At 28.0% G+C, this 27,768-nt stretch overlaps 1 protein-coding gene across 1 annotated transcript in view; it reads right to left on the bottom strand.

Moving 5' to 3' along the window:
• LOC107169318 (uncharacterized) overlaps positions 1-20,965 on the bottom strand; it is a 40,741-nt gene extending 19,776 nt beyond the window's left edge. The window contains exons 1-2 of the mRNA XM_089229687.1: positions 20,877-20,965; positions 12,185-12,527 (exon numbers count right to left, since the gene is read on the bottom strand). Coding sequence (XP_089085813.1) covers positions 12,185-12,527; positions 20,877-20,917 — 384 coding nt within the window. The 5' untranslated portion in view covers positions 20,918-20,965. The remainder of the gene's footprint in view (positions 1-12,184; positions 12,528-20,876) is intronic.
• Between the last annotated feature and the right edge of the window lie 6,803 nt (positions 20,966-27,768).

Raw genomic sequence — 27,768 nt, 5'->3', positions numbered from 1 at the left:
TTCAAGAAAAAATAAAGATAGCCACTTAGTAGAGTTTATTTTTCTGAAAATATTAACGTTTCAACATTTTATTTTCATTCTCTTGAAAGAGTTCGTCCGGCCGTACGAGCACGCGCGTGGCGCGGCGTTTGACATGTTTGATAGCACTACGGCGTTAGATAATTCACAATTTTTCTCAAGACTAAAAAAAAAAATTTTAATCAGAAAATTAACGAAAATAAAATTTTCAAACATCAATATTTTCAAAAAAATAAACTCCACAAAATGTTTTACCAAAACATTAAAATTAATTTAAAAATGAAATAATTGCAGTTCTGTGAGTCTTATTACAAAACCAGAATTTCGACATCTCCATTATTTCGTGAGATATCGCAATGGGTAAATCCTCGCGGTACACCTGTATATATGCTATATTATACATAATATTTAATTAGGTACCTATGTATTGATTCGATTGTTATTCTAAGCTGAATCCTGATCGTTGAATTCCCAGCGAACGATTAATATTAAATATTAAACGTTTAAATACAAATTACTATATTATTTGGATATAAATAGTAGTATGATATTATTATTTAAATTGTTCGGAGAGCAAAATGAGCTAACGAGCAACAAAGCTAATAGATTTCAGAAGCGTAAAAACTATTCACTGTCGATTGCACACAAATGTGCAATAGTGATGCCGACTAGACTCAAAATAGAAGCATATAGATAATAAATAATTCGTCGTTAAACAATGATCAGTCGATTCAGTCGTCGGAATACAAATCCAGTTTTGATAATATAATAACCGTATCATTAACTATTAACAAATTATCAACAAACTATGAAGTACCTATAATCTATATATCCATTAATATCCCAATACTATATAATGTCATTAGTGGCTATGTAAACATGACGGTTGTGGTTACAGATTGTAATTAAACTTTCGTTTGTATGGTTAGCATTTACTATTCAAAAAGAAGTGTATAAAACTTAAATTAAGATTCTTATAAATAATATTTTTATTTATTTTTTTATCATTAATCTAAATACAACTCGACAACAAAAGCCTTTAGTTGGATAATTACTTCATTTCTAGTATCTAGCTAGTTAGACTTAGTCACAGTGTGTATGGAAATTGAAATTATCCTAACATTATAATATTTGGTTGATTAAATTGAATACTTTGAACAATTTTAGAATGTTTTTGTTCTGATCAGGGTTAGTACCTACCATCGAGGCTTGCGGTCATGTGGAGATTTCGTCGATCTTGTTCATATCGTTGACATTCCGTTAAAACGGCTTAACTGTAAACGTAAAGCCATATACTTTGCAATTTGCATATTAATTATGTATATAAGTGGTGTTGTTAATTACACGGTATCTTATGCACTTATACATTTTGTTGTATCAATACGCAAACATAAAGTTGTAAACATTTTTATCGGTTGTAATTTATGTAAAAATATTCGAATGATTTGGTGTAAAGAAAACAGTAGTCACAGGTAATGTACACCTACTTATCGTGTTTCAAAGCATAAAGATAATAATATATGATGAACGTTTTTAGAAGTAAGTATAAAGGAATAATGAATACAAAATTTCTATAAATATAAAATTCATATTATGTTCGTCTTTACTGGAAGAATAGGTGTCTAATACTGTCTACTAAATTTAATCTTTTAACTCTCCAGTCAGTCCATGACTATTAACCTATAGTCCCCGGAAACTAAAATGTTAATTTGTGTGCAAATTATTTTTTTTTCACATGGAGAGTTAAGTACTTAAGTAAATCACTACTTTCAATTGTTTCGATGAGTACCTACGGTTCAAAAATACAAAAATAACTTATACATTATGTTTCAATACTTCGCTTGAAATTTTCGTCTATTATTTTTCACGTAAAACTAGCATAGGGAATAAATAAAGAAATATTTCAATTTTTGTTTTTTTTTGTATAACGTACTTATATAAATATTAGTTTTGAGGTTAGGTACGAATGGCTTTAAATTATAAATAGTGAGCGATAATTTTCTTACTTAACAGTATGTACCTACCTGTATAAATTATAACATATTATTTAACAGTTTAGGATTAAAACAAAACATCAATATATTTAATTTAAGCTATTCATATTTTGTAAGCCCAATGGCCTATGCTGCCGAGGGCTCTTTCCTAATAAAAAAAAAAAAAAAAAAACATCAATATCTTGAAATTACATATTTTTAAAAATACACAATTTAAAATGTATTGAATTTAAAAACTGATTAGAGAAATATGCGTATGAAATGTTAATAAGTGGTTCAAAATAAATAAATATTACACACATAAACATTTTTCACAAAAATGGTGTATTTTATAGAATATTAAACAATTGCAGTCAACCACTAAACAAACTCTAAATTATTTAACTCGTTTAAACCAATGCTTCAGCTGCAAATAACCAATTATAACAATTGATTCAGAAAACCTATAACACAAATTAATGCGATCAATAAAAAAAACTATATATCTTAATGCCCTGATATTTTTAAGGTTAACTTGCTTGCTTTGTTTTTGATTTAATTAGGCTTGATTGGTCAATTTCTCCAAATCAGGAGCTTTGGTGCTTGTAATAAAAAGTTTTTTTTTGGTGATAGTTTTAGAGTTTTTTTCCACAAATATTTTGGATGATGCGCCTTCGTTTTCATAGCACGCTCATGACAAAGATCTCGGTGATTTTATTTGAAGCTGAGCGATTTTATTACGGGTTATTGATAATTTTTGAATATTATTATGTTGGTTAGATTATATTTCTACAAATTTTATTTTATCTGCTCAGTTGACAATTTCAAACCAACATTTATTGATATTTACTACATTTTTATAAGTTTAAATATAGGTATACATTTTATATTATACAAATCAAAAATCCATACATTTACAATCATTTAGTTTGTTTATTTGTTTTATTTTAAATAAACAGACGAATAAATTATACTAAAAATACATTAAGTACCTACGATTTGAGGAAGAACCTTTAATGTCACTGTTAATTTTTTTTTATCAATCGTAATGTAACACTGAACTCATCATGGACGAGTTATTATGATATTATATATTACTCGATTTAATAGCAATTAATTGAATCAGTGGTTCTAAAAGAGTAAAATCAAAATCTTGTTTTAAGCAAAATGTACATCATTTATATAAAATTCAATACAGAAATATAAAACATGATTTAAATAAAACCACTGTAGTGGTATGATTAAAGTAACATTGAAATTCAACTTGCATTTTATACATGCACCTATGATACTAAGCACGGCAAATATAGAGTAATGCTTATTTATAGTATAATTTAAATTGTGTATATATTTACATAATTTATGTATTGCTACTTCGATTTCGGCTATTGACTTTATTCTATTGAATTACATTACAACGAATACGCGATTGGACGTGACATTTTGGAGACTGTTGTCGGTGACGCACATTATTTTTTTCTTATTTACCTTTAAATAATTTATAATTCCGAAACAGGTAAACGTATATCATTATATAAGTGATACGTTTTAATTGAAAAATTTATAGATTGTGCTAATTAACATGGTACCTACCTATACAGGTTATACAGGTATCTACAGCAACATATACGAACAAGAAGTATTTGTTTAGGGTCTCTGGGGAGCAAAGTGTATTGATTCTACCATAGAGTACCATCTGAATATTTGTTTATTTATTATTTGGTGTCAGGTACCCATAATTATTATTCAGGTAGGTATATGCCTACTCAGATCATTACAGATTCGAGTGAATTTCGAATGTAGTTAATATAAAACACTTAATTCGTCGACGAGTCAACAATTTTTTTTTTTTTTAATATTATTATTTAATACTGACCAATAATAAAACAATAATAAAACGTCACAAATCTATTACACATCCTTTACAATTCTACAAGACAGCTTAAAAGTTCTATTACTTGCTGTCCGCATATAATATTAAATTATAAATCTCAATTTTCTTTTTTTTCTCGGGATCGAACATTTCAAGTCTCACGGTTCAATAACGTCACGAATTTCGTTAGAGACAGGATTTTCTTAATATTTTAAGAACAAGACGTTTTTATGCTCTTAAAATCCGTTAAAATATTATTATTTTACAGAGAAATAAGATATAGTTTTACTCATTTACTATACGAAGAAAAGTAATAATTTACCTAATATAGCAATAATAAATTATAAGCATATTTTAATCTTTATACTATAATTAATATTAAAATGATGTGGCCTGGTGTGGTACGGTGCTTGGCCTCGGTCACATACGTGGTCTGAGATCAAGCATCATCTGGTGACGAAATCCTCGGATGGGGGACCACCTGTATTTTAGTGACAAATCCTTGCCACATATACACGTAAAAATAAATAGTAATAGGTTAGGTTAGGTTAAGACTTATGATTTAAGAGAATTCTAAATCAATAATAGTTCGAGATATGCATTTTTATGCAGTAAAAACCCCTCGACGGACACAAATATAGTATCCAAATGGGATTGGAGAAACATACACATTATTTCTGTTGGTACCTACCTATAATAATAAATTTCTGCATCATGAGATGCCTGTCTCGAGTGTATTACGCCATATCACTTATTAATTGGAGAATAATTCGTCGAGAAATCTTAGAGTCCAATATCATCGAGCCGTGGCCATTCTCAACGGACAAATAAAAAACGAAATACGTGAGAATAGCCAGAAAATCCTATCCTATAGGTGTTATAAATGCAGTATAATAATGATACAGAATAGCAAAATACAATACTGTTACAGCCCTAAACACATCAACACGTGCAGCAGAACGCACACGAAGCTTATAAAATAATTTAATAGTATACACACAAGCACACAATACAATAAGTATAATAAATATATACATATATATATATATATATATATATATATATATAAGAAGAATTCGTATGTGCTCCGTCGTCGGCGGCGGCGTTTACACCATAAACATACAACTGAAACGGCATCGATTGGTGTGCAACTACCTACGCGGTGGGTGTGCTGCGGGGAGGGTGAGGGCAAAAAATTTAAGAGTTCCGAATGGGCACAAAAAAAATATATATATGTATATATTTATATATAGTCCGAATAAAATCCGACGATGTGAGTTCTAGCGAACGATCTTTATAACAGGGACTACGTTTACGGACGTTTACACAAGCGTCGTAAATCACGACTCTAGTTTTCGTTCGGAAATTTATATTAACGACACGCCATCGCCACCGGATTTTTCATGTGTAAATAATAATACTTTAGCGACTTCATCGTTCTCGGTGTTTGTTTATTTTTTTATATTGCACATATTTTTTTTATTATTTTTTTTTATTGTTACAGCATCAACTACAAGGTTATTATCTTCCAGTAGTAATATTTTAAGTTAGATTATAATATATAATATATTTACAATAGGTTAAAATTATATTAAGTTGTACATTTCAATTTTTTTTTTTTATTGCACATATTGTTTATTTAATAAATATAAATTTTATAATATTGTGTATTATTATCTACGATCGATTGTATTCGTTGAGGACTGCTACACGTGTACGGCGGCTACGGCTGAAGTTCGACAATGTTATTATCGTTGTAAATTTATAATACTATAATATTATTATTTTTATACGTGTACGTCATCTCATGTGTTTATATCTCTGTCCGAATACGCTGATTCGGCGAAAAATAAAACACATCGTGTTCACATCGATAAACTTATATCATATAATAATTGCACCGACGGCCGACCAAAGCCTAGCGTATATTTTTATCGAAAACATTTTTTTTTTTTTTTTTAACTACATGGGGTATGTGCTACAAGGGTGAACACCCCTTGAAAAAAAATGTGTACGGATTATCTCGCATTCCGTGGAATCGTGATCTTGAATAAGAAAAATCAAATACATTGAGATTAAATACGTTTTACACGACGTGTCCACACAAATTACGAAAAAATTATAATATTAACATACCAATTATAATATGAAAAAATTAAGCCACCGAACGGTTACACGCGAGTGTCACGGCGTTGGCCGCCAGCATTTTTGCAGGGTCGCGACTATAATAAGTACACAAATTATAACATTATAACTGGTGGATTTTTATTAGACATTCGGCATAAACATTTTAGATTTTAGTTGGTGAAAATGTTTTTCATATTGTGATGATATAGGTGTGAATCGATATTAATCACACATCGCGATGGTTGATATTCGTTTATTTTTTTTTTGCACTCTTTAAATTACTATATTTTCATAAATATTGTCACAAATTTTTGAAAACAGTATTAAAATTATTTATTACCTACCGTATAAATTTATGATTTTTGGGGATAGAGAGACGAAACGTTTTGTGATGAACCCACCACTCTCAAAAACAAAAAAATACATGAAACCCTTGCTCCATGACACGTAGGATTTACATTATGAATTTTTCTGTACATCAAAAAAACTTAGTTCTTATTTATACCTAGCATTATCTGATATGCAAAATGTCAAAAACTTACTTCTGTATCCCTAAATTTAGATGATTATTGTCAGAAAAACTTTAAAGAATAAAAAAAATTTTTTTTTTTTTAATGTACATTTTGCGCTGAATTAGGTTGTCTAATGGCGTAAACGTTTAATTTTATCAATCGAATAACGAAACAACCAGAAAATTGAACAAAAAGTGTGTTTCATTTTCAAAAATTAAAAGAACTTGGCAAACAAATTATTGCTGTACGAATTCATTGCTTCCATTGTGATCGTATCTCTATAATATTCGTTATTTATTTACTCAAAACGTAAAATAATATATTCTTATTTATTTTTAATGTTGAAGTCTTGGTTGATAATTTTTTTGAACGAATTATTTTACTTTTAATTTGCCACTAACTATGTTCCAGTAATGTTTGAACAAAATAAAATAAATAACCTATATAGTATTTTTTTTATTTTTGTAATTGACAAGTTTCAATTACTACAGTTGATTAAGTAAACAAAAAGTATAACATATATATGTATACTTTCTTTTCTCTCAGAAAACAAATGACCGAGATAAAATGCATGAGATAATCATGTGCGATTTAAAATTGAATTCAAAAACTAAATAACTGTAATAAAAACATGCTCATAAAAAATAATTCGAAAAATATCAGATTTTTATAAAAAATACAAGTTTTGTTATCATGACTCAATAATATTGTTCAACAGCTCAAATGTTCTGTAGACCGATTTAAATAATTGTAATTATTACAATATATAATAGTTAAGTCGACGAAACAATTAATTTTATCGAAATACTATAAACATTAAACTTATCAAACTCTTTAATTCTACAGACGCTAATTTTGATCACTTCGATTATTTATATTATAATATTATATGTATAGCCAACATTTTTTTTCTTAATTTCATTCATACTGATATTAATCGAAGCATAATATACGTATATGTATTATATAGTTGTAATTTATCGGGTTTTATATTATTTAATGATTAGTATACATATATATATATATATATATATATAAATAAATAATAAACTGTTGATAAAACTATAATTTATCTAAATTTAATACCAAATTAATTAGCATAATACACGTCTTAATCTGTAATTCGAGGCACCTACCAACAGTACCAACTCATGGATGAAATAGTTCTAAACTTACCTTGTGAACGATTTTAATACGCTTATATAGTTATATATTATTATATGATATATATGTATAATAGGTATATTAAATATTTATTTTGTCGTTTGAACATAGCTTTGGTTCATTATTCAGACTATCCTTTGAGTTTCAAACTTCAATAATACTTTTAATTCGATATGTTAACAACCTGTGTTAAATAATAAATTTGAAATATGATTTAAATAACGAAATGTAAATAATATTGAGCGTAAAAACACGAATATTAAAGATGTATATTTTATTTAATCTAGTGTTTTGGGGTGGAACTTCAACCAAAATGACCAAATATTTTAAAACATAGAAGTACCTATAGGTTTAAAAGCATTTTTTTTTTGTTTTTATTTGATATAAATACCAACATTATATTTTACTGTACCTACCTATTTGAATCAATCATATAAAATATAAAAACAGTTGTATTGTAAATTATTGCCTGATAACCATATTATATAACATAATATAATGTTTTATAATAAGTTTTTTATAACTTTAATTTTTAATGTTCAGTCAATCAAAAAAATAAATAAAAAAATAAATAAAGTTTGCTAATTCACTCGAAACTACATAATATGTATATCGTTATTGCTGAACAAACTGAATTAAATCAATTTAAACTAATAATCGGTTTTGTTATTTGATCTAGTAATGATGTGGTTGATATAATATTACAAAACGAAAATTTTAACAATTACAAATAATATCTGAAGTATTCAAATCTATTGAAACGAAAATAACGTAAACTAATCGGCAATCACAGAGAAACGAACCACTTACCACTTCACGCGATATTTCGACCAAAACGAATTAAATTCGTCATATTTCAATAGATCGGGCTGTAATCGAGTAAATATAATTTTCCCTTTTACAAGAATCATTAACAGACCGTCCAATTTTCTTTAGCCGATGACGATTTATCGAACCCCCGGTTAAATCGTGTGAAGTCAAGTCTTTATTATTATTTTATATTACGAGTTTGGGCGAAATTACATTATTTCAATGGAAATAACTTAAATAACTACACCCTAAAGGACATGGTCGTTAAATTAAAAAATTCAATAATCCTGCCGGACAATTAATTATTACTGATACTGCTATTTATTATTTTCGTACACGAACTGTTTTCAAATGCAATATCGCGTAGTTAATGCACATAAGACTTAAATGTATAGTTATTAACTTTTATTTACCTTACCACAAGTACATAACCTATATTATGTACGCGAGTAAAATGTACTTGGTAAAGGCCAGCGGTTCCCAAACTGTGAGGCACGCCTCCTTTGGAAGGCGCAATCAGTAATCACTTGACAAGGGAGGCGTAATAAAAAATGATTTTTTTTTTTAAATTAACAATACAGTTATATTGTAAGATTATACTTCATTCAACAATTTTCGGAAAGTCACTACAACTAGACTGCAGCGTTTCACATCTACCGAATATTGTCGAATTTTTCGCGCTTGCAGCTGTATTAAAATCAATATAACGGTCAATACTGAATGTTGAAGTAGAAATGCGTGTGGCTGTTATGATATTGCAACCTAATTTTGAAGAATTAGAGAACGGAAAACAATCACTTTGTTCACATTAAAATTAAATATTAATATTAATAGTCTTTGGTTTTTTTTTCATAAAAAATTAAAAATGTTGTAATCATTTAATAGAAATTTAATAATATATTTTTATTATTGATTTATTTTGTCATATAATAATAAAAATATTTGTATATTTAAATACTATAAATTTGTTTGTTATTTATTTATTCATGGGAGGCGCAATTTATTTTTTTATTTTTAGGATGGCGTAAGCTTAAAAAGTTTGGGAACCGCTTGTATAGGTTATATTGGAGAATGGGACAACTATAATACGTGTAGGACAAATTTACAGCCACCAGAGATGATAGTTCATAAAATCAATAACAAAAATCTACATCCTGCTGTTGTATCATGAAAAGAAAATCAAATCGATGACCATTACATTATCAATAACACGTGTAGTCGTCCAATAAAAATAAATAAAGAATAGGTATCTATAATATTTCTATCAGAGTACTATAATAACAAAGTAACATAATTATCGTTAGAGCACGTCACCGAGTTTTCATTTTGTGGTCCATATTATGTAAATACATACCTAAATGTAATTCTATAAATGAAAAATGAGCAAAATCGTCGCGAATCTTTTAACATTCCACAACAGACCGACAATTATATTCAGCATACAGCTATAGATTGTACGTTATATTCCAATCGATCGGCTGCGGCAAACGATAAATAAATCCACGAGAAAATATATTTGAAAATTTTCATATATTTTTTTAATGTCTCACTCGTAATATTTGAATCATAACAGCTCAGTACCTCAGCCATATCTTAATCGTAACAGCTCTGAGTATTTACTTCAGTACCTTATATACCTATACTGGCTATATACTTGAATACAATTATTTTGCAATTTGTGTTCAGCGCTCAAAGTATAGCACAGTAATTAAATCCGTCACTGCCTATAGTGCCTATACCGTCAATCACAAAGACATTTCACTTGGATTTATTTTTCTTAAATAATTTTTAATTTATATAATATATACAGCTATTATAGTATATTAAACGCACATGATATACATCAAATCAAATTATAAATAGCTGCCTTGTTCGATTCTTTTATAAGAAATTAAAAATAGTAATGTCTCCAATGTCGGACTAGAGATGGTCCTGGACCCAATAAATGCCTATTCCAGATGTTATATACTCGAGTATTTTACATTTAAATGCGGCAGGTATACGAATTATTATGCAAACACCGTATCGTCGTCGGAGCATCACTTGACCACTCAAACAAACTCAATCATCGTCCGGACGCGTTCGCCGTTTGCCTAGATGTCTTATCGGTTTCGCAACATTAATTATACCGAAACAGAATTTCAATAAGCGCCGTAAACATTTGCACGTATTAAAATGTGAATAGCACTTATATAGTTATATTGTTCTCCGCATTCAAACACAACTTCTATACTAATACGATACACACCCTTGTCCACTCGTCCATGTACAAAATAAAAATGATGAAAACACTATAATATTATTTACGCCATCGTGCGTATCGCAGTTTTGACGCATAATAATGATGATAATTATTATTTAATACTGATTTTAATGAATTCAAGGAAGAAATTAAATTACTAAATACCATGACTACTTCAGTAGTATTAACTATGAAACTGGGTGTACTTTGATTAAGTGAAGGTGATCGTTCAACTGTTTTTAATCAATTTATATAATATTTGCTAGCTACTTATTATTATATAGATTTGTTTTTATTGATTAAACATTAAAATTAAAAATTAAATTCAGTTTTACATTTAAGTATAATTGTTTTGATTGAATTTGAATGTACGTTGAATATACCTTAAATAAATATATTTCGTACTGTAAAATATAATATGGGCTAAAAAGAAATATCGAGTGCATTTTTAGTAAACAATTCCCTACTGCAATATTAAACTATATAATAGCTACTAATTTGACAAAAGTTTAATCTCAACTAAAAGCTAAAGTAACAAACGATCGCTCTGTTAATTTAGCCGTACTGTTGTTTTATCATAAGGTTCATTGTACATAAATAATTTATTTTGTTCAGAAGTAATATCACATTTTAGTCACCATCTGTCCATTCGGCTCGATTGAATTGTGTGCATTAATAACACGTATTTAGACACTGTACCTAGGTATACCTATGATTTGACGCATTTCGGAAAAATTCTCTATTGCAATCTTAACGCTTAAATTTTACGAAAACATAATACTATATTATTATTATTTATCAGTTATTACTGTTGTTGTTTTCATTGGGTTATGCAGCGTATCAAAAGTTTTCGTTTATTTAAAAAAAAAACCTAAATATACTAACAATACGTCAGCGAAATAATATCGGTGTACGTGTTATTGTCATATTATCGACCACTATAAATTTTTGTCATTAGGTAATACCCTCTATGCCGATAATTTAAAGATTAAAATAATCATTATCACAAGATATTGGTTTTGAGATTTTGTATGGTATACTTAGTAATTTTTTAATATATGAACGTGTTTTTTTTTGCGGGGATGGTCATGGGAAATTTATGGACATTGATTTAAATCTGATCGAGGCCGAATTACACACATTACACAAATTTGGGAATAATAATCCCTGTGGCAACATTTAATAGTCTATACTACGTTTACTTATAAGCCAAGTAGCGCCGAAGTTCTAAAAATCTATTAGAGCAAAAAATATTTCAAGAAGACCAATATCTGAACATTGGCAAAAATGGCGCACCATGCAGAAGAAAGTGTTCAATATGAAGCAGCCCCATCCTACATTTTCAAAACATGTCGGGCTAACGTAATAGGGTTCGGCGCCACTGCTTATATAGCGTACATATATCTACTAGATACTCGTTTATCATGTAAAATATAATAATTTATTATATAATTGTGCATTTTACCATGGCGTAGTTTAGTGGTTGCGTGGACGTGACCGAAACCTGAGTCGCGGTCTCTCGCTGGTCGGTGACGTCCGGCTGCTCGGCAGTCGTCAGCAACGAGCTCAGGTGTGCTATGTACGTGGTGGCCAACCTCAGCGTGTCCAACTTCGACAGTTTGGTGTCGGCCGGCACCCAAGGCAGTGTCGTCTTGAGTCGGCCAAACGCCTTGCTGAGCACGCGCATCCGAGCCCTCTCCCTCGCGTTGGCAGCGTTTCTCGGACAACCGTCATCCAGCAAGTCCCGTTGCTGCTGTTGATGTTGCTGTTCCAACCACCAGTCTGGTCTGCGTCTGCCCATGTCACATCTGCGACAAAAATAAACGATCCTGTACTCTGTATTAATTTATTGCAATGTGACACTTTGACGAGTGAGGTGACATTTTATAGGAGGGGTGGGGGAGAAGAAAGTGGCACGACAAACTTATCATATATAATTTTTCGTATACCCTGGTTTATGTTCAATATGCACATATTTCATACTTCAATTAAATTTTAAATTTATTTTCAACGGCCATTTTCTTTTTTAAATCGATATTTAGCATTAAATGCATTACATTTTTTTTTTTTTTTTGTAAACTTTACGGAGTGGTCGAACAACAAATGAAAATTTAATATATTATATCGAACCACACACGCAATTCTCCATTGACTTATAACACATATATCACACACACACAAGCATAAATATAGGTAGGTACTACCCTAATTCACCCTTCTACCTACGCAGAGCTTATATACTTTCATTACGAGTGACAGGAAAATTCGCCTCTGTATAATAAACTTGTCAGTTATTACACTGTCCTTTCTATGCTATTCACTCTCCAGTGGGCAACACAAACCAGTGTTGTTTTCGGTTTTAAATAGGAGTTATAAAAGTATAACGTATATTCATATTATAATAAGTACTCGAATTATAAAGCCAAAATTGAAAAAATAAATTTTTAATTGTACTCATGCTCTATATTTTTGAATTTCATCCGCGCGTTGTACGAAGTTATTCAATAGAGTATATATATATTAGTGTGCATGGGTGCATGTTAGTAATTTATAGTTTAATAATGTTTCCCATTTCCTATTACACTTTTATATGAGTCACATGATATATGTACATTTATAATTAAATTATTAAAATACTGTATAATGTTTATAAACATGAAAATTTTTATGCGCGTTCAACTGCAGTCAACTCTCTTAACTCTTTACTAATCCATCATCTATGAAAGATATTATTACATGCCCAAAACGAAATATTTGTTATTTTCAAAACGTAGAAATCTACCAGTTTTCTATCAATCAAAATATATATTCTATAAAATGCTATGTATAATTTAAACTCTAGGTACTAATTTTTTTTTTAATATCACTTTATCTTTGCATAATTATAATTTTAATACTTTGTAATATTGTCATAAGTTAATCACAATATTTATCGAAAAGTTAATGATCACATAATAATATGACGCATAATATCTAAGGCAAAGCACTGACATTTATCTGAATAAATGCAATTAATACTAAAAATACCAAGATTGAGTTATAGACTAAGCAAGACGTCCAATTAATGATTTGGAGATATAAAAAAATATCTGGGTCACAATAATCAATATCATTATCATCTTTATAATCAGTGATTGTTTGCGCCCATTAAAAACATTTCCACAAATTCAGCATTTACATATAAAGATTTTCAGACAAAAAGTAAAAGGATTTTAGCTGAAACCAGAATTGCAGGGCAAAACAAATAAAAATAATGAATAAAAAATAAAAACATAAATAATTTATCTATTTATGAATAATCGTAGTAAACTGAATAAAAATAAAATCATTCTAATTAGTTTTATTCATAAACAAAACAATTATTCTGAATAAATGTATTCGTTAAAATCATGAATAATGTGAATTTTTTTTAACTTGTGTATTATACTAATCAATGTACATGAATTGTGCCTTATCAAAACCTATATTTAGGTACTTAAATTGCTTGCCAACAGAAAATTATTATCGAATACTATTATAACTATTGTAAGCAAATTTGTAATTAAATCACAGGAACAATAAAAGATAGTTTTAAATGTCAAATATGTATTACTTAAGTATAATAAATTTCTACGAAAAAATAATTTATATTTTTTTTACTATACATTTTTTGCAAATTTTAAAATACCGATAATTGAATTGTGTAAAAATTGGGGGAGGACTTAGCCCCCAGCTAATATAGTTGCGTTTATAGTTGTTTTTGAACAGGTACGAAGACGACATAATTTAAATTACGACCAATATTTAGGATTTAAATTTATTATTTATATGATTATGGGGAATAATGAATAATGAACAATAGAACAATAATAAAAATAAAAATAATAATTTATAATAAAATGAAGAATAAATCAATGAATAGTAATTTTTTATTCCAATAATGCCCAACTCTGGCTGAAATTAAACAACGTAAATTGAGTGTTTTAAATATATAAAAAATAATATTTTGTCCGATTCTATTTTTCTAAAAACAAATTACCCATTCAAAATAACCGTCCTCGTAAAATGATTTTGTAAGAGGGAACCGGTACCTTGGATATATACAGTTAATATATTGTATACTTTCAATTATTATTTATTAATAGCTATTATAATACTGTAATCCATTAATGTTTTTATTTCATTTTTTTATAGATTATTTTATTTCTCCATGTTCTTTTCCCGGATGTTTTTCACATCTAAATAATATTTACTCTATTATTTAGATATAATATATTCATATATGAAAAATGCTTATAAAAAAAATCTCGGACGTTTGGCCAGTGTCCATTGCAGTATTTAATATAAGTACAACTATTAGGAGCCAGTTTACCAGCTTAAAATATGATTTATTATAAGAAATATTTTAATAACCTATCATAGGTATTGCAAATCGCAATAATATCGTCTTTCACGGGAACGCATTTCCTGTTTAAGCGGTCATTTCGATACACTGCTCACCTTAAAATATATATTTTTCATCACTAGCTGGATTGCACTTGATCGCGAATTTAAATTTAATAAGTATATTGCATGGAGATAACTAAAGTTACAGTTAGCAAAGGGATACACATTATGTTGACTTAAACCGTATAGGCCAACGACCATGGCTAATGGATTGCACATCAGTGGTACGATGGTACAGAAGAAAATGAGAGGCAATTGATTTTCGTGAAATCCGACGTACGTATTTTAACGACAAGTTTCTATTGGAATTCACTATTGATTGTTATAAAAATGCAAAAACTGTAATATTTTCATGTATATTTATTAAAATATAATTAATTTATAATTGCAAAATACATTTGTTGTTGATTTTTAAAATAAGACGAGTACAAAATCGATACAAATAGGTAAGATAAATATTATTATATTATTATGTATATTATGTAAATTATGTGGGTAACATTTATTATCTACACCACGTCTATCGACCAGACCAGCAGAGTTCTTAAGTTGTACAAAATGAATTTGGAGCAGCTGTGTGTGTGGAATAAATGAACAGTGCAAAACCTACAGTTTTTAAAGTGAACCTATATAATGTTTCAAACCTATATAGCAGGGATGGGCAACTCAAAGTAACTAGCGGGCCACTTTTAAGTACTTTAAAATCTAGCGGGCCGCAGTGCATAGGAGAAAGCAAAAAAAAAAGGTCCCTTAAATTTACTAACTAACTACTTATTTTTTATCTTTATTTATTTACATTTACAATTATAATTACTAAAAAACACGAAAATAATAGTACCTACTAACGGCGTAGCGGTGTAACACTACGGCCGCGGCAGTACGGATATGACTAAACCGATAAAATGAAATAAATAGTATGTTAGCTGGGCATTATAAATATATATTTAGACATTTAATAATAATTTGGTTTCGGTTTAAAACTAGGTAAGAATTTATATCCACATTTTATCGAAAAATGTAATAAAATAAAATAAAATACAGATAAGCTCTAAAATTATACTAAGTAATTTGAAAATTTAGCGCGGGCCACATAAAAAAGGTACGTGGGCCGCCAGTTGCCCTGCTATAAAGTATTACGCGTACAAACGCGATGCAACCGACGCAAAATGATGTACCTACGCAGAGTGCATCGAAGTGTTATATTCAGTGGCGCCGAACTCAATTTAAAATGGGGTGGCGGGGTGGCCAACTAGTAAAAAATTAGCAAGTACCCACCCACCAAGAACCATTAAATTAAACCTATGCGGCTATACCTCAATGTTATCATCAGACAACATGCATGTAAAATATTTTAGTATTTGTACAATTATTTCAATAGTAATGACAATATTGAAAAAAGTTAACAGGTGGGTGTGATAATAATATGATAATATGTATTATCTAGGTCTGATTGATTACCATGATGATGTCTTATAACAATAATAATGGCTTATTGCTCAGTGACGAGAAATAAAAATGCATTTTCGCCGCCGTGAAACAATGCTACTCGCGGTCGTGTAACACGTGTGCTGCAGTATTCCACTCTCTTTACGGTCTCGAGACCATTTTGTTTACGGTAAACCGTGAGAACCCTTTCTTCTTTCGACATCCGTTTGCACACACGTTTGTGCATTTCACGTCCACTGCGAAGTCATTGAGTTTATGAACAACAATTTCACTGCAGAACACTGGATTATTATACAACCGTCACACCTGCAGTGCGTGATGTTAAACTATTATGGAGGTATAGCTACCATCGCGAAACGTTCGCCGATTTACCTATATATTATTTAAAAGTATTGTGATATAAATCTCGATACGAATACCGATAAAATACATCACTGTGTAGAAACGTGTACCGTGTCTTTGACAACCGTATACCATGTTTGGCGTAGGTAGGTTATACCTGTCTATAATACCTACGACCTACCATATTATATTCATAACAGTATAAGCTGGTGCGCGATTATGATAATAATAATATGCAAAACTAGTTTTTCAAACACCACTGCTCCCAATCATGACGTAATAATATATGAACGTGAAAAAATTTTAATTTTGAGTTTCACAAATGATATTTATTGGCTTATAGGACTCGCGCATTTTCTAACGACCATTTACTAAAATGTGTTCTCAACATCAGCAGAGTACAAAATTTTGTATAATGCGTTTCTAACTGCAATAGCTCTAAATTATGAGGTTTATGGATGTACCTACGCATAACAAAAATATTTATAGGCATTGTATAGATCACAAAATGTGTCTCGATAAAATGGTTTTTAGACGTCAATTTTCATCATGACAGAAACACGCATTCACAGACTTGAGACTTGCTGAACATCGTCAAGCAATATTTTTGCAAATTATTTAGTAAATAAAAAACACGTCGTTCTATATTAATATTGTTTAATTGATACTGGCGTGTTATCTACATGTGGTTCGTTCAGCTATGATAATATTATGTTCGAAATAGAATTCGATAGAACACACAAAAAGCCGACAAACAAAATTATTTTTACCGATCATCTTCCGTTAAAATAATAGCGTTTCCATTGCCACTGAAACGTCTTGAAAAATATTCAATTGTGTTATTACTTTTTAGTTTAACTGTGTTCTTATGATAGTTTTCTGAACTATTTGTCGATAAAATATTTGTTCCCTTCCCTTGTCATACAGATATTGATACTTTTCTCCTAAGTGAAAGTTGTTCGACCGGTAAATCAACAGAAGATAAATATTTCTCTGATAAAATAATACTTTATAAATTAATTAAGTCTTATTGATACGTGTTAAATACTCTTATAGACACAATATTACCCAAAGAAATTCGTATTTGTATAAATTTACTTTTGTTCGTATTAATAATCTACATTTTGCAATAACTAGATATTAATATCACCAAAGTAGTTTGTCTAAATACGCATAAATAAATTACTACACCAACTAAGTATATCAAACTTCAATAAAATAGAAATAAACTGTAGGTATAGTAGGTATTATGATTCGTAATTCGTACGGCTTATTATTTCAATAAGTTTTATTGTGAATATTCCACTTGATCTATTACATAATATCATTTGTTACATAATAGTTATCAATCACGCAAAAGTCTAAAATCTCGTAATCTCATAACGTCGAGTTTTCTATTAAAATATCATCTGATTTATATGTAGTGGAAATTGAGGAAAATTTTTTGTTATCTGATTATCTAAAACCAGTTTTGTAAAATTATTTTTTAAACTTTAATACTTTATTGGTGGGTATATACCTACAATACATATGTTGGGATAAAACGTCAGTTATTATAAGATGCTAAGGTTTGGTTAATATCATTAGCTATGCTCATACATGTAGATTGTAGGTACCTAAACTTAATAATTCAATAATTGTAATACACTATCTAAGATACTTGAACGTACGCCAAAAATAAATTGTTTAACTACAAGTTATGCGAAATAATTCTATAAAACATAACAAAACAAAACGTACATAGGTGTACCTCTACCTATACATTTTCTTTAAGAGTCATTAAAATTTACTAATCTGACCTTCATATCAATACAGTTAACAAGATATAAGAATCTATATATTAGTTTTTCGCATGGTTTGAGCACGAATAATTAGAAAAGTGAATTGTTGAAATTGTACCTATTTAAAAAATGATATTTAAACATGCAACTTAATATAAACGACTGTATTCCTTAATGATTAATAATATTTATTTCATGTATATACATCACAAAATATATGGGTAGGTACTTCAGTAACTTTCAAATAAACTGTTAGATTGAAGGTTTAGAATTTATATATATATTATTATTTATTATTATTAGTTATAACGGGTTTAACAATAAAATCACTAGCCAGAAAAGACATTTTAAGTAATAAGAATAATATTAATAATAATTATACATCTGAAAAAAAAATTTAAATTTGGTTGTACAGTTTAGGTTTTTTTTTAAGGAAATTTGTTATTAGAATATAATTTAACTTATAAGTGTACGAATATTATAGTATACGGCACATTGTTTTGTTAAATTATCACATTGTTAATAGTCAACAAAATATTTCATGAACCTATACTGCAGGATCAATCCTTTCACGATTTTTTTTTTTATTAATCTCATAGTCTTATAATATGAAAAGCAAAAATGAACGCACATCATACTGATAATAAATTCCAAGTTATACATCTATATTATTATAAGTTATAACTCATAACTATACGTGAGCATGTGGTTCATGGAACTTACCGTAAGTCATTAAGCGTATAAATTATTATCAATGTGATTGTGATATATTATTTAGTGCTATGGTACAGTAAATATTATTTTTTATTGTTATTTATGTTTACGTAATATTATAATAAAATCATTGACATAAACATAATAAGTTAACAATGAATATAATATTTACTTATAGGTATTATATTCATTATGCATATACCTTTTTGTTATGTTTAAAAATCGAGTTTTTCATTAAATAATTAAAAAATGTGTAGAACTGTACGAAAGTTATCAAACAATATAGTTGTTATTTTTGTTTAGTTTTTATGTAACATTCAAATTTTATCATACAATTTCGAATATTAAAATGCATTAATTAATTTTAGAATTGTACTTTTGTAAAAAAAAATAATAAATAAAAATAAGTATATTTTAATTAAATCTTTTTATCGACTTATTAGTAAATTAAGTAAAATGAACATTTACAATATATGATAGATTCTACATCTCAAGCAAATAAGATAGTTTTTTAATATAACCCAGACAACAATTTCTTAATAATAATAATTTAGGTAATAATATTTTGATCTAGTTAATTTTATAATGTTTAAAAATTAGCGCATCTCAGAATTTTGTATACATATATATTAACTCATAGTATATAAGTAATATTTATCAAATTTAAATTATCTTCTGTGTGATATTTTTTGTAGGTATAAATTATGTTTCACTATAATAGTATTATAAACTAAAAAATTTTACCAAAACGATTTTGCATAAAATAAAATAAAAATATATTGTATTTTTATAATAAATTTAACATTATACTATTTAATATAATATATAATAATAAATGATTGTATTCGTATAAAAAAGTCATATTATCTTACGTTCATGGTCATTCCTTTCGTGAATAGATGTTTATAACATAATATTAATCTAATACAAAATATATAGAATATAGATATTATAGTATTTAATAGTGTGTAATATTAAATTTTAATATTCCGAGATATATGTATATACTTCTACAGATTATGTCTTTCATCATTAACATAAAAATGTTGTTTCATGAAAATAAATAAATAATTATGTATCCATAGGATTACAATAAGGATAATCTATAGTTATTAAACAATATCGTAATAGTTATTACTTATTTCCTTACCAAATAACCATATGAAATATGTTTACAACAGAACTACTACCAATATAAAATAATCTTTGTAATAATAAACAATTTGTAAATTAAATTAACTAACAACTATTAAAGGGTAAAACACTCTCTAGTCGAAACATCTATAAAAATATGTTTACTTGATAAAAAATTACTTATACACATTTATGTCTAATAATATATAATATATTTTATTTTCAAAACTTGAACTAATGCATTTTTTTTAAGTTAGACTTAAAGCTAGGTTAGTACAAAATATATTGTATTTCTATACAATTGAATACACTTACAATGAATTTTCCGCTCGGAATCCAACAGCAAAATTAAACATACTCAGGTTCCAAAAGAGACTCTACGCTACTAAAAATAAGATGTTTCAGATTTAATGCGATGGGTGGAGTCTCGGTGAATACTCAACAAAGTGTCTACCAATAGAACATGGCTAGAGGAGGATTTTGTTCGTTTTAAATAGATACCTACCCTGCAGTAGACCAGAAGAGTTTATTTTTGTCCACATGTGTGTGTTAACCGTAAACCGAAGGGCCCCCCACAAAAGAATGTCGTGGTCTAAATGTAAGCGTACCAATGGAAAACGTGATAAAACGGATACACTATACCGGATAAGAGTGAAAAAAAAACACTTAACAGAATTCATTTTTTGAAATAACATCTAAAAACTATTGATGAAATATCATAAAAAAATCCTAAAAAATTAAAGTGATATTATTGATGATAGTCGTATAATCACTAATTAGTAGATTTTCGGCGGGGTAAGTTATTATATTAATATGCAAGTGTATCTGAATTATTGTTAGAACTATTGTGATATGTTGTAGAAATAGCAGTACTTAAATTGTTTACAACCTTATATTGTAAACAAAACAATTATGACCGTATAGTCAGTATCAGCGCTATCAACGATGTCGTTATCTAACACCAATGTATATAATTATGGTAATATGATGGGTGTCAGACACAGTATAAAAAAAAAATACTAATAAATCTAAATAAATCTAAATAAAAGCTAAATTTTTTAACTTTCGATTCATAAAAAATTGTATTTATAATATGTGTAAATGATGTGTAACAGTGTATAGTAGTGCTATAGTAATAGTTCATTCATATAACTGTGGAAAAATATTATGTATATAGTGACCTACCATTACCTACCGTATACTAATATATATTGCATAATAAATGCATAAATGCATCTGCAGTTGCAAGTCGACACATAAATAAAAGATAAAAAAAAATCATAAAATATTAATTGATAATTAAATCATCAACTTAATAATTATAGCTAGTGATAAAAATTAAATGAATGCAATTAAACATGTAGATACTTACTAAAATATATTTCCAAAGTTTCTCGGTTGGCAAATTGAAACGGATATGTAAATACTGTCAAAACGACAATATGTTAATCTTCAGCATTTCGCCCGATTTCGGTATACATTATCTAAAAAGTTTGCAATTCTTATACCGAAAGACATTTTTCCAACTTAAATCATCATATGGCGGATGGACTTAAATTAAATTTTATGTTCGTTCAGAATCTAAAATCTCTGATAAATATGAACCATATTAGGTATTTATCGTATAGAAATCTGTAACTAAATACATTTTAATTGTTAAGTATATATATACAATTAACAGGTATGCAGATATGATATTGATTGCGCGTACAAAATTAGGTGCAGTTATATATATACCGTATAAACGTAAACACCCGAGTATTATGTAAATCAGGTAAACAAAAATGTAATCGGCTCGGAGGCAATTTCAACAAGTAAACACGACATCAGTGCAAATATAACCTCACGCAGTATAATAATTCAATGCGCGGTCGGTCAACACAACCCCATCGCCGACGAATAGTGGTGATTTGATTTCTCGACAATTATTATAAGTGAATGCTGCGGTGAATGCGATGATACGTCTCATACTATCCTCCGTAGTCCACCATAACCACCACAAAATTGTATATGTTCTTAACGGTATGAGATTTTATTATTATTATATTATCATCGTCGTTAGCAGCTATTATTTATCTATACGGACGTCTTCGTGTGTGGATAGCAGCTGCTACGCTAAATAGTCATCGTTATATTGAAATGAAAATTTTAAATATGACACCTAGCTCATCGTCATCGCCGGCGAGAGAGGGTGGTTTGGGTCATCGGTCGTATTATTTTAATAGGTACGACTCAGACATACGATTAGGGGTCTGCGCCTAAATAAATAAAACTGTTCCATCCGCTGCAGACTATGTGCAGCAGTGCAGTACCACATTACCCTGTAATCAGCGTGTGTCACGCAGTTCGTCTACTCACTATTAATCTTGCATTCGTTCCACTGCTGCAGTGTCAGCGATTTTACTCCAAAAAGTAGATTTATATTTTTTCGTTTTGTTTTTTTCTCATTCCACCATTTATCATTGGACACGACTACGCGGTTTGGTGTGCAGCACGAATACGAAAAGAAATACGATACATATATAATATTTCATTGATGATACTTTTGTGCGAGTTGCTCTTGCGTTGTTCAACATATTATTTATAATGTGTATAACCACTCAACAGTGCGATTTTTTCGTGATAAATGAATTAATATCATAATCCAAAAATACGTTCAAATCGAGAGATTACTGTGAAATGTCTTCAATATTTGAACCTTTCTATGTCCTTAATGGGGGTGTCCGTGTATTTTTTAAATTTGTGTATTTACTCTAAATAAGTATAATGCAAAGAAGTTAACTAGGTTATAAATTATAATGTAACAACATAAGACAACATGTCATCAAAAATATCTCAAAAAGCTCAATATCTCATATTCATAAAATATTATTTTAATAGACCTATAATTGCATCTTATTCATCAACAATACGGTAATCGGTCAAAAAGTCCGGGGACAAAAAGTCCGGTATGGAAATAGTTGGACTGTCCAACTTGGACAAAAAGTCCAGATTCATTTTTTGATTGCCGGACAATAAGTCCGAAAAAACAAAATTATCTAATTTGTCATAATTGTGTAATTATAATATTTTATATACCTATATATATTATTTTTATATTTTCTTATTCTTATTATTTCTTATACCTAACCTAAATACAACAGAAATCATCAAGATTTATATTATAATCGTGGTAATAACGCTATTGTAGCATGTAGATTGTAGGTATGATATTATATGGTAAATAAACTGTACGGCTGCGATAAACATTAGATCCATATAGACCTACCTACCAAACTATAGCGGATTTCCGTAATATTTTTTTTTAGGTATAAGAAATAAGAAGAAATAAGAAAATATAAAAAAAAGTAGGTACAATGATATAATAATGTAATAAAAGTATTACAATTACGTTTTTTAAATAAATAATAATTATATAATATATATATATATATATATGAACTGACTTTATATACATATAATATAACATGTGTATACTATATATACTATATATATACCTACATAATAATATTATATAATATAAGGTACATTATAATTATAAATGAAAATTGAATAGACAATTTTGTATTTTCGGACTTTTTGTCCGGCAATCAAAAAATGAATCCGGACATTTTGTCCCGGACTTTTCGTCCGGGAATCCAACAGTACATTATGATAATATATCGTTATCAAATATGTCTCGTGACTTAATTATCTCGACGCAAATAATTTTATTGGTTTCAATTGGTTGATTGATATGGGATAGGTGGCTTGAAGCAAAAGTTATGAATACAAATATTTCAATAATTTATTATACATTTAAATTATTATAAATTTTTCTCCAACCATCTTAAAAAGAAAAAATTTAATATATTACAATGTTAATCTATTCTAAATTTTATTAAGCATTGACTTTTGAAGTTACTTATATGTAACTAAAATATGTTGATTTCTTTAAGAATTCATTATTTTATTTAATAATAAGTATAATATTATCGTGTATACAAAATAATGTTATTAACGATACAAATGTTACTAAAAATTATTCAGATAATATTTTCAAGGTAAAATAAAAATAGTATATATTATAAAAAGTTAATACTAATATTTTTTTCTGTAAATGAGGAAATTAATTTCATATCGGGATACACCAAATATTTGAATTTTCTACAATTATTATCATCAAACCCAACTTTATACATATCAATTTTGAAATTAAGTACAAAATGTATAGGTAGATATAGTTGATAGTATTTCGTAAGTATTGTTAGGTTTGATTTTTTTTAATTTCTTAATTATTTTAACAAAATTATTGCCATAATTAATGTTAATTTTTTACAAATGATTATGAACAGTAATGAGTAGGTAGGTATTTTAAATATGATATATTGTAAAGCCGGAAAAAAATATTGAAAAATGTAACAATTAAACAATTTATACCTTCTATTAAAATTATGTTATAAATTATGATATTTATTAATTGAATTATAAAACTAGATAAAATAAAGTGCTTATTATTCTTGGGTACTACTTTTTAAAATTTATTTCGATGAACTCTATGACGTCATTGATTACAATTTAATTTGAAAATATTATTTTTCTCTTAGACATTAGATTATATTATGTTTGGATAATTAGTTTTAACGGAAAATATTGATAATAGTAGTTTGTTATATTACAACTACTAATAATTATACAAACTAAAGATTAATTAATCAAGACTCAATGTATATAATATATAATATATAATATATAATATATAATATACATACTTTCAACACTTAACGCTATCAAAATAATTTTGAAAAGTTAGATAAAAATATAAACCACATAATATATTATAATAACTGTTCGAATAAAAATGTAATTTAATACATAATTTGAATGATGATAAACAAATGAAATAAAATATATTATTTTATTTATTATTTACAACTATCATAACTATTATTTGACTCATAAAATGTTTATATTTTATTTTATATAATTAGAAGTACCCAACAGCATTAAGATTTATTGAATTTAATACCTCAGCTGTAATACTATTTCTGACTTGGTTTCCGCTTGATTTATTTGTTATTAATAATATAGCATATTTAAAAAAAATAATGATGTTGTTCAATATATTCAATTTGTTGATCTAAAAATCGAAATAAAACATTAATTATATACATTTACTATTAGGATTGTAACACTGCGCTACTGCAGTGTTCTGCTTGGGAAACGAGAGTTTGCATAAAACGAACGCCATAAAAAAATAAAACTATCGTTGATTATTTTCTTTTAAGAGCATTGCCAGATGCGTCATGTCAACGTTAAATCCCTACGAAGACACGTCGCCCATTACGTCTATTTTATGGGTTGTCAGCGAATTTAGAACAACATCCGTTAAGTCCCGTATCTTTTACATTGGCCATTATTTCAGACTTAACACGACCAAAGTTTACAGAGGTATAATCTATGAAAAAATATTCGAGTGTATAATTATCAAAATGTTCGACTTATTTAATAAGTAGGTAGGCGTATACGTTTGTAGACCATGTATGACAATATTTGCCTATAGAAAATAAAGTGAAAACAGTATTAGTAATGTACATATCATTATCACATAATACAATATTATTAAAAAAGTGTCAAATGATTAAGCCCGTATGGTTAAATAAGGATAAAATTAAATTTATATCAATTTTGTGACAGATGTGCTGACGCTTTATATTTAATTTGTATACCTGTTATAATTTATTTTATACTCAAAAAAAATATATATTTGTTTGTACCGTAGCTTTTATAATGTTAAGTTTCATAACTGAAATGATTAACATTTGATGCAAGTAAAAAAAATTAATGTAGGTAATAGCAAACAATAGGCATACCGTATACTGTGTGTGACCTGTATAATAAATTCGATTATGAGTAAAATCATTACAATCATAATATTAATTATTGAGTATTAAATTTGACATAGAATTTTGTATTGGGAAATAATTTGATTGGCAAACAAAGTTTTTCATAGGTGTTAACTACTAATTGCATGTTCACAACAAAATGACGTTCTTCCGAAAAATGCAACCGTCATAGATTCGCTTTCACAAAATAAACATTTTACTCGAAGTTATACTCGAGTATTATAACTTTTCCCCCTTTATTTATATTTATAGGAATATCTGATATCACCTTCAAGTTTGAACAAATATTTATAAAAACACTTATAAACATACAATTCAGAGATTGCTTCATGATATGCTTTTAAAATTTAATGTGTATAGAGGAGTTTAAAAGAAATATTCTTTATGTATATATTTTTTTTAATAAGTGTTAAAAATATAAATATAGTATACCTATACAGTAAAACCTCTCTATAACGCGATCGCTTGGGGCCAAATATTTTTCCGTTATAAAAGAGTTTTCCGTTATTAAATGGTAGAAATTGCATATATTATATGCACCGGGACTACTGACATTTTCCGTTATAAGGAGGATTCGGTTTAATAGATGGTCCGTTATAAAGAAGTTTTACTGTAATTATAAATGTTGGTCTATACAAAAACAACTAATCATACCGCCGTCATTAATTTACCACGATAAAACGATTCTGAGCAAATTAGTGATATTTACCTTTTAATATTAATGTTATGATATATTGTGATGTTTCTAATTATTTGTATCATTAATTAAGGTATTCCGAAAAACGGTAAAACTGATTGAGGATAATTATACGATTGAACATTGAAGATTTTCTGCGACATTGCTATATTCATCACATAGCCGAAATTTTGTAATTTATTATTTTACGTATTAAAATTACCAAAATTAAACAGCTCGCGAGCCAAGCCCAGTGTTATCGATTAGTTACTGTGCAATAAATATTAGTTTTATCCTTAGTATAATGATCGTAGTATAAATATGCGACTTTTAAACATTTATATCATTGTAAGAAAACGTATGATTATTAAGATAAGATATTAAGTAACAATTTCTAAATTATTATAGAAAAAATTCAATTTATGTAGTGTTCGATCACCTTTATATATAGTCGTGTGTCGTGTCACATAGTGTTAGTGAGTTAAAAGTTTCAGCTTCTTTTTTCAATGTTGGTTTATGCGGAATAACAAACATACCTCGGTAGCATTACCTATAATATATTGTTAAAACAAAAATCAAGAATATAAAACATTTAATTCTCTGAAGGACTTTACATGTAGATAATAGTATAATACTAAAAACTTTT

This window comes from Diuraphis noxia, unplaced genomic scaffold (assembly GCF_037042655.1).
Source record: "Diuraphis noxia isolate RWA-SAM2 unplaced genomic scaffold, SU_Dnox_SAM2 contig0005, whole genome shotgun sequence".
Taxonomy (NCBI): domain Eukaryota; kingdom Metazoa; phylum Arthropoda; class Insecta; order Hemiptera; family Aphididae; genus Diuraphis; species Diuraphis noxia.
The sequence above is the reverse complement of the archived record's forward strand: the minus strand, read 5'-3'. Positions and strand labels throughout refer to the sequence as shown.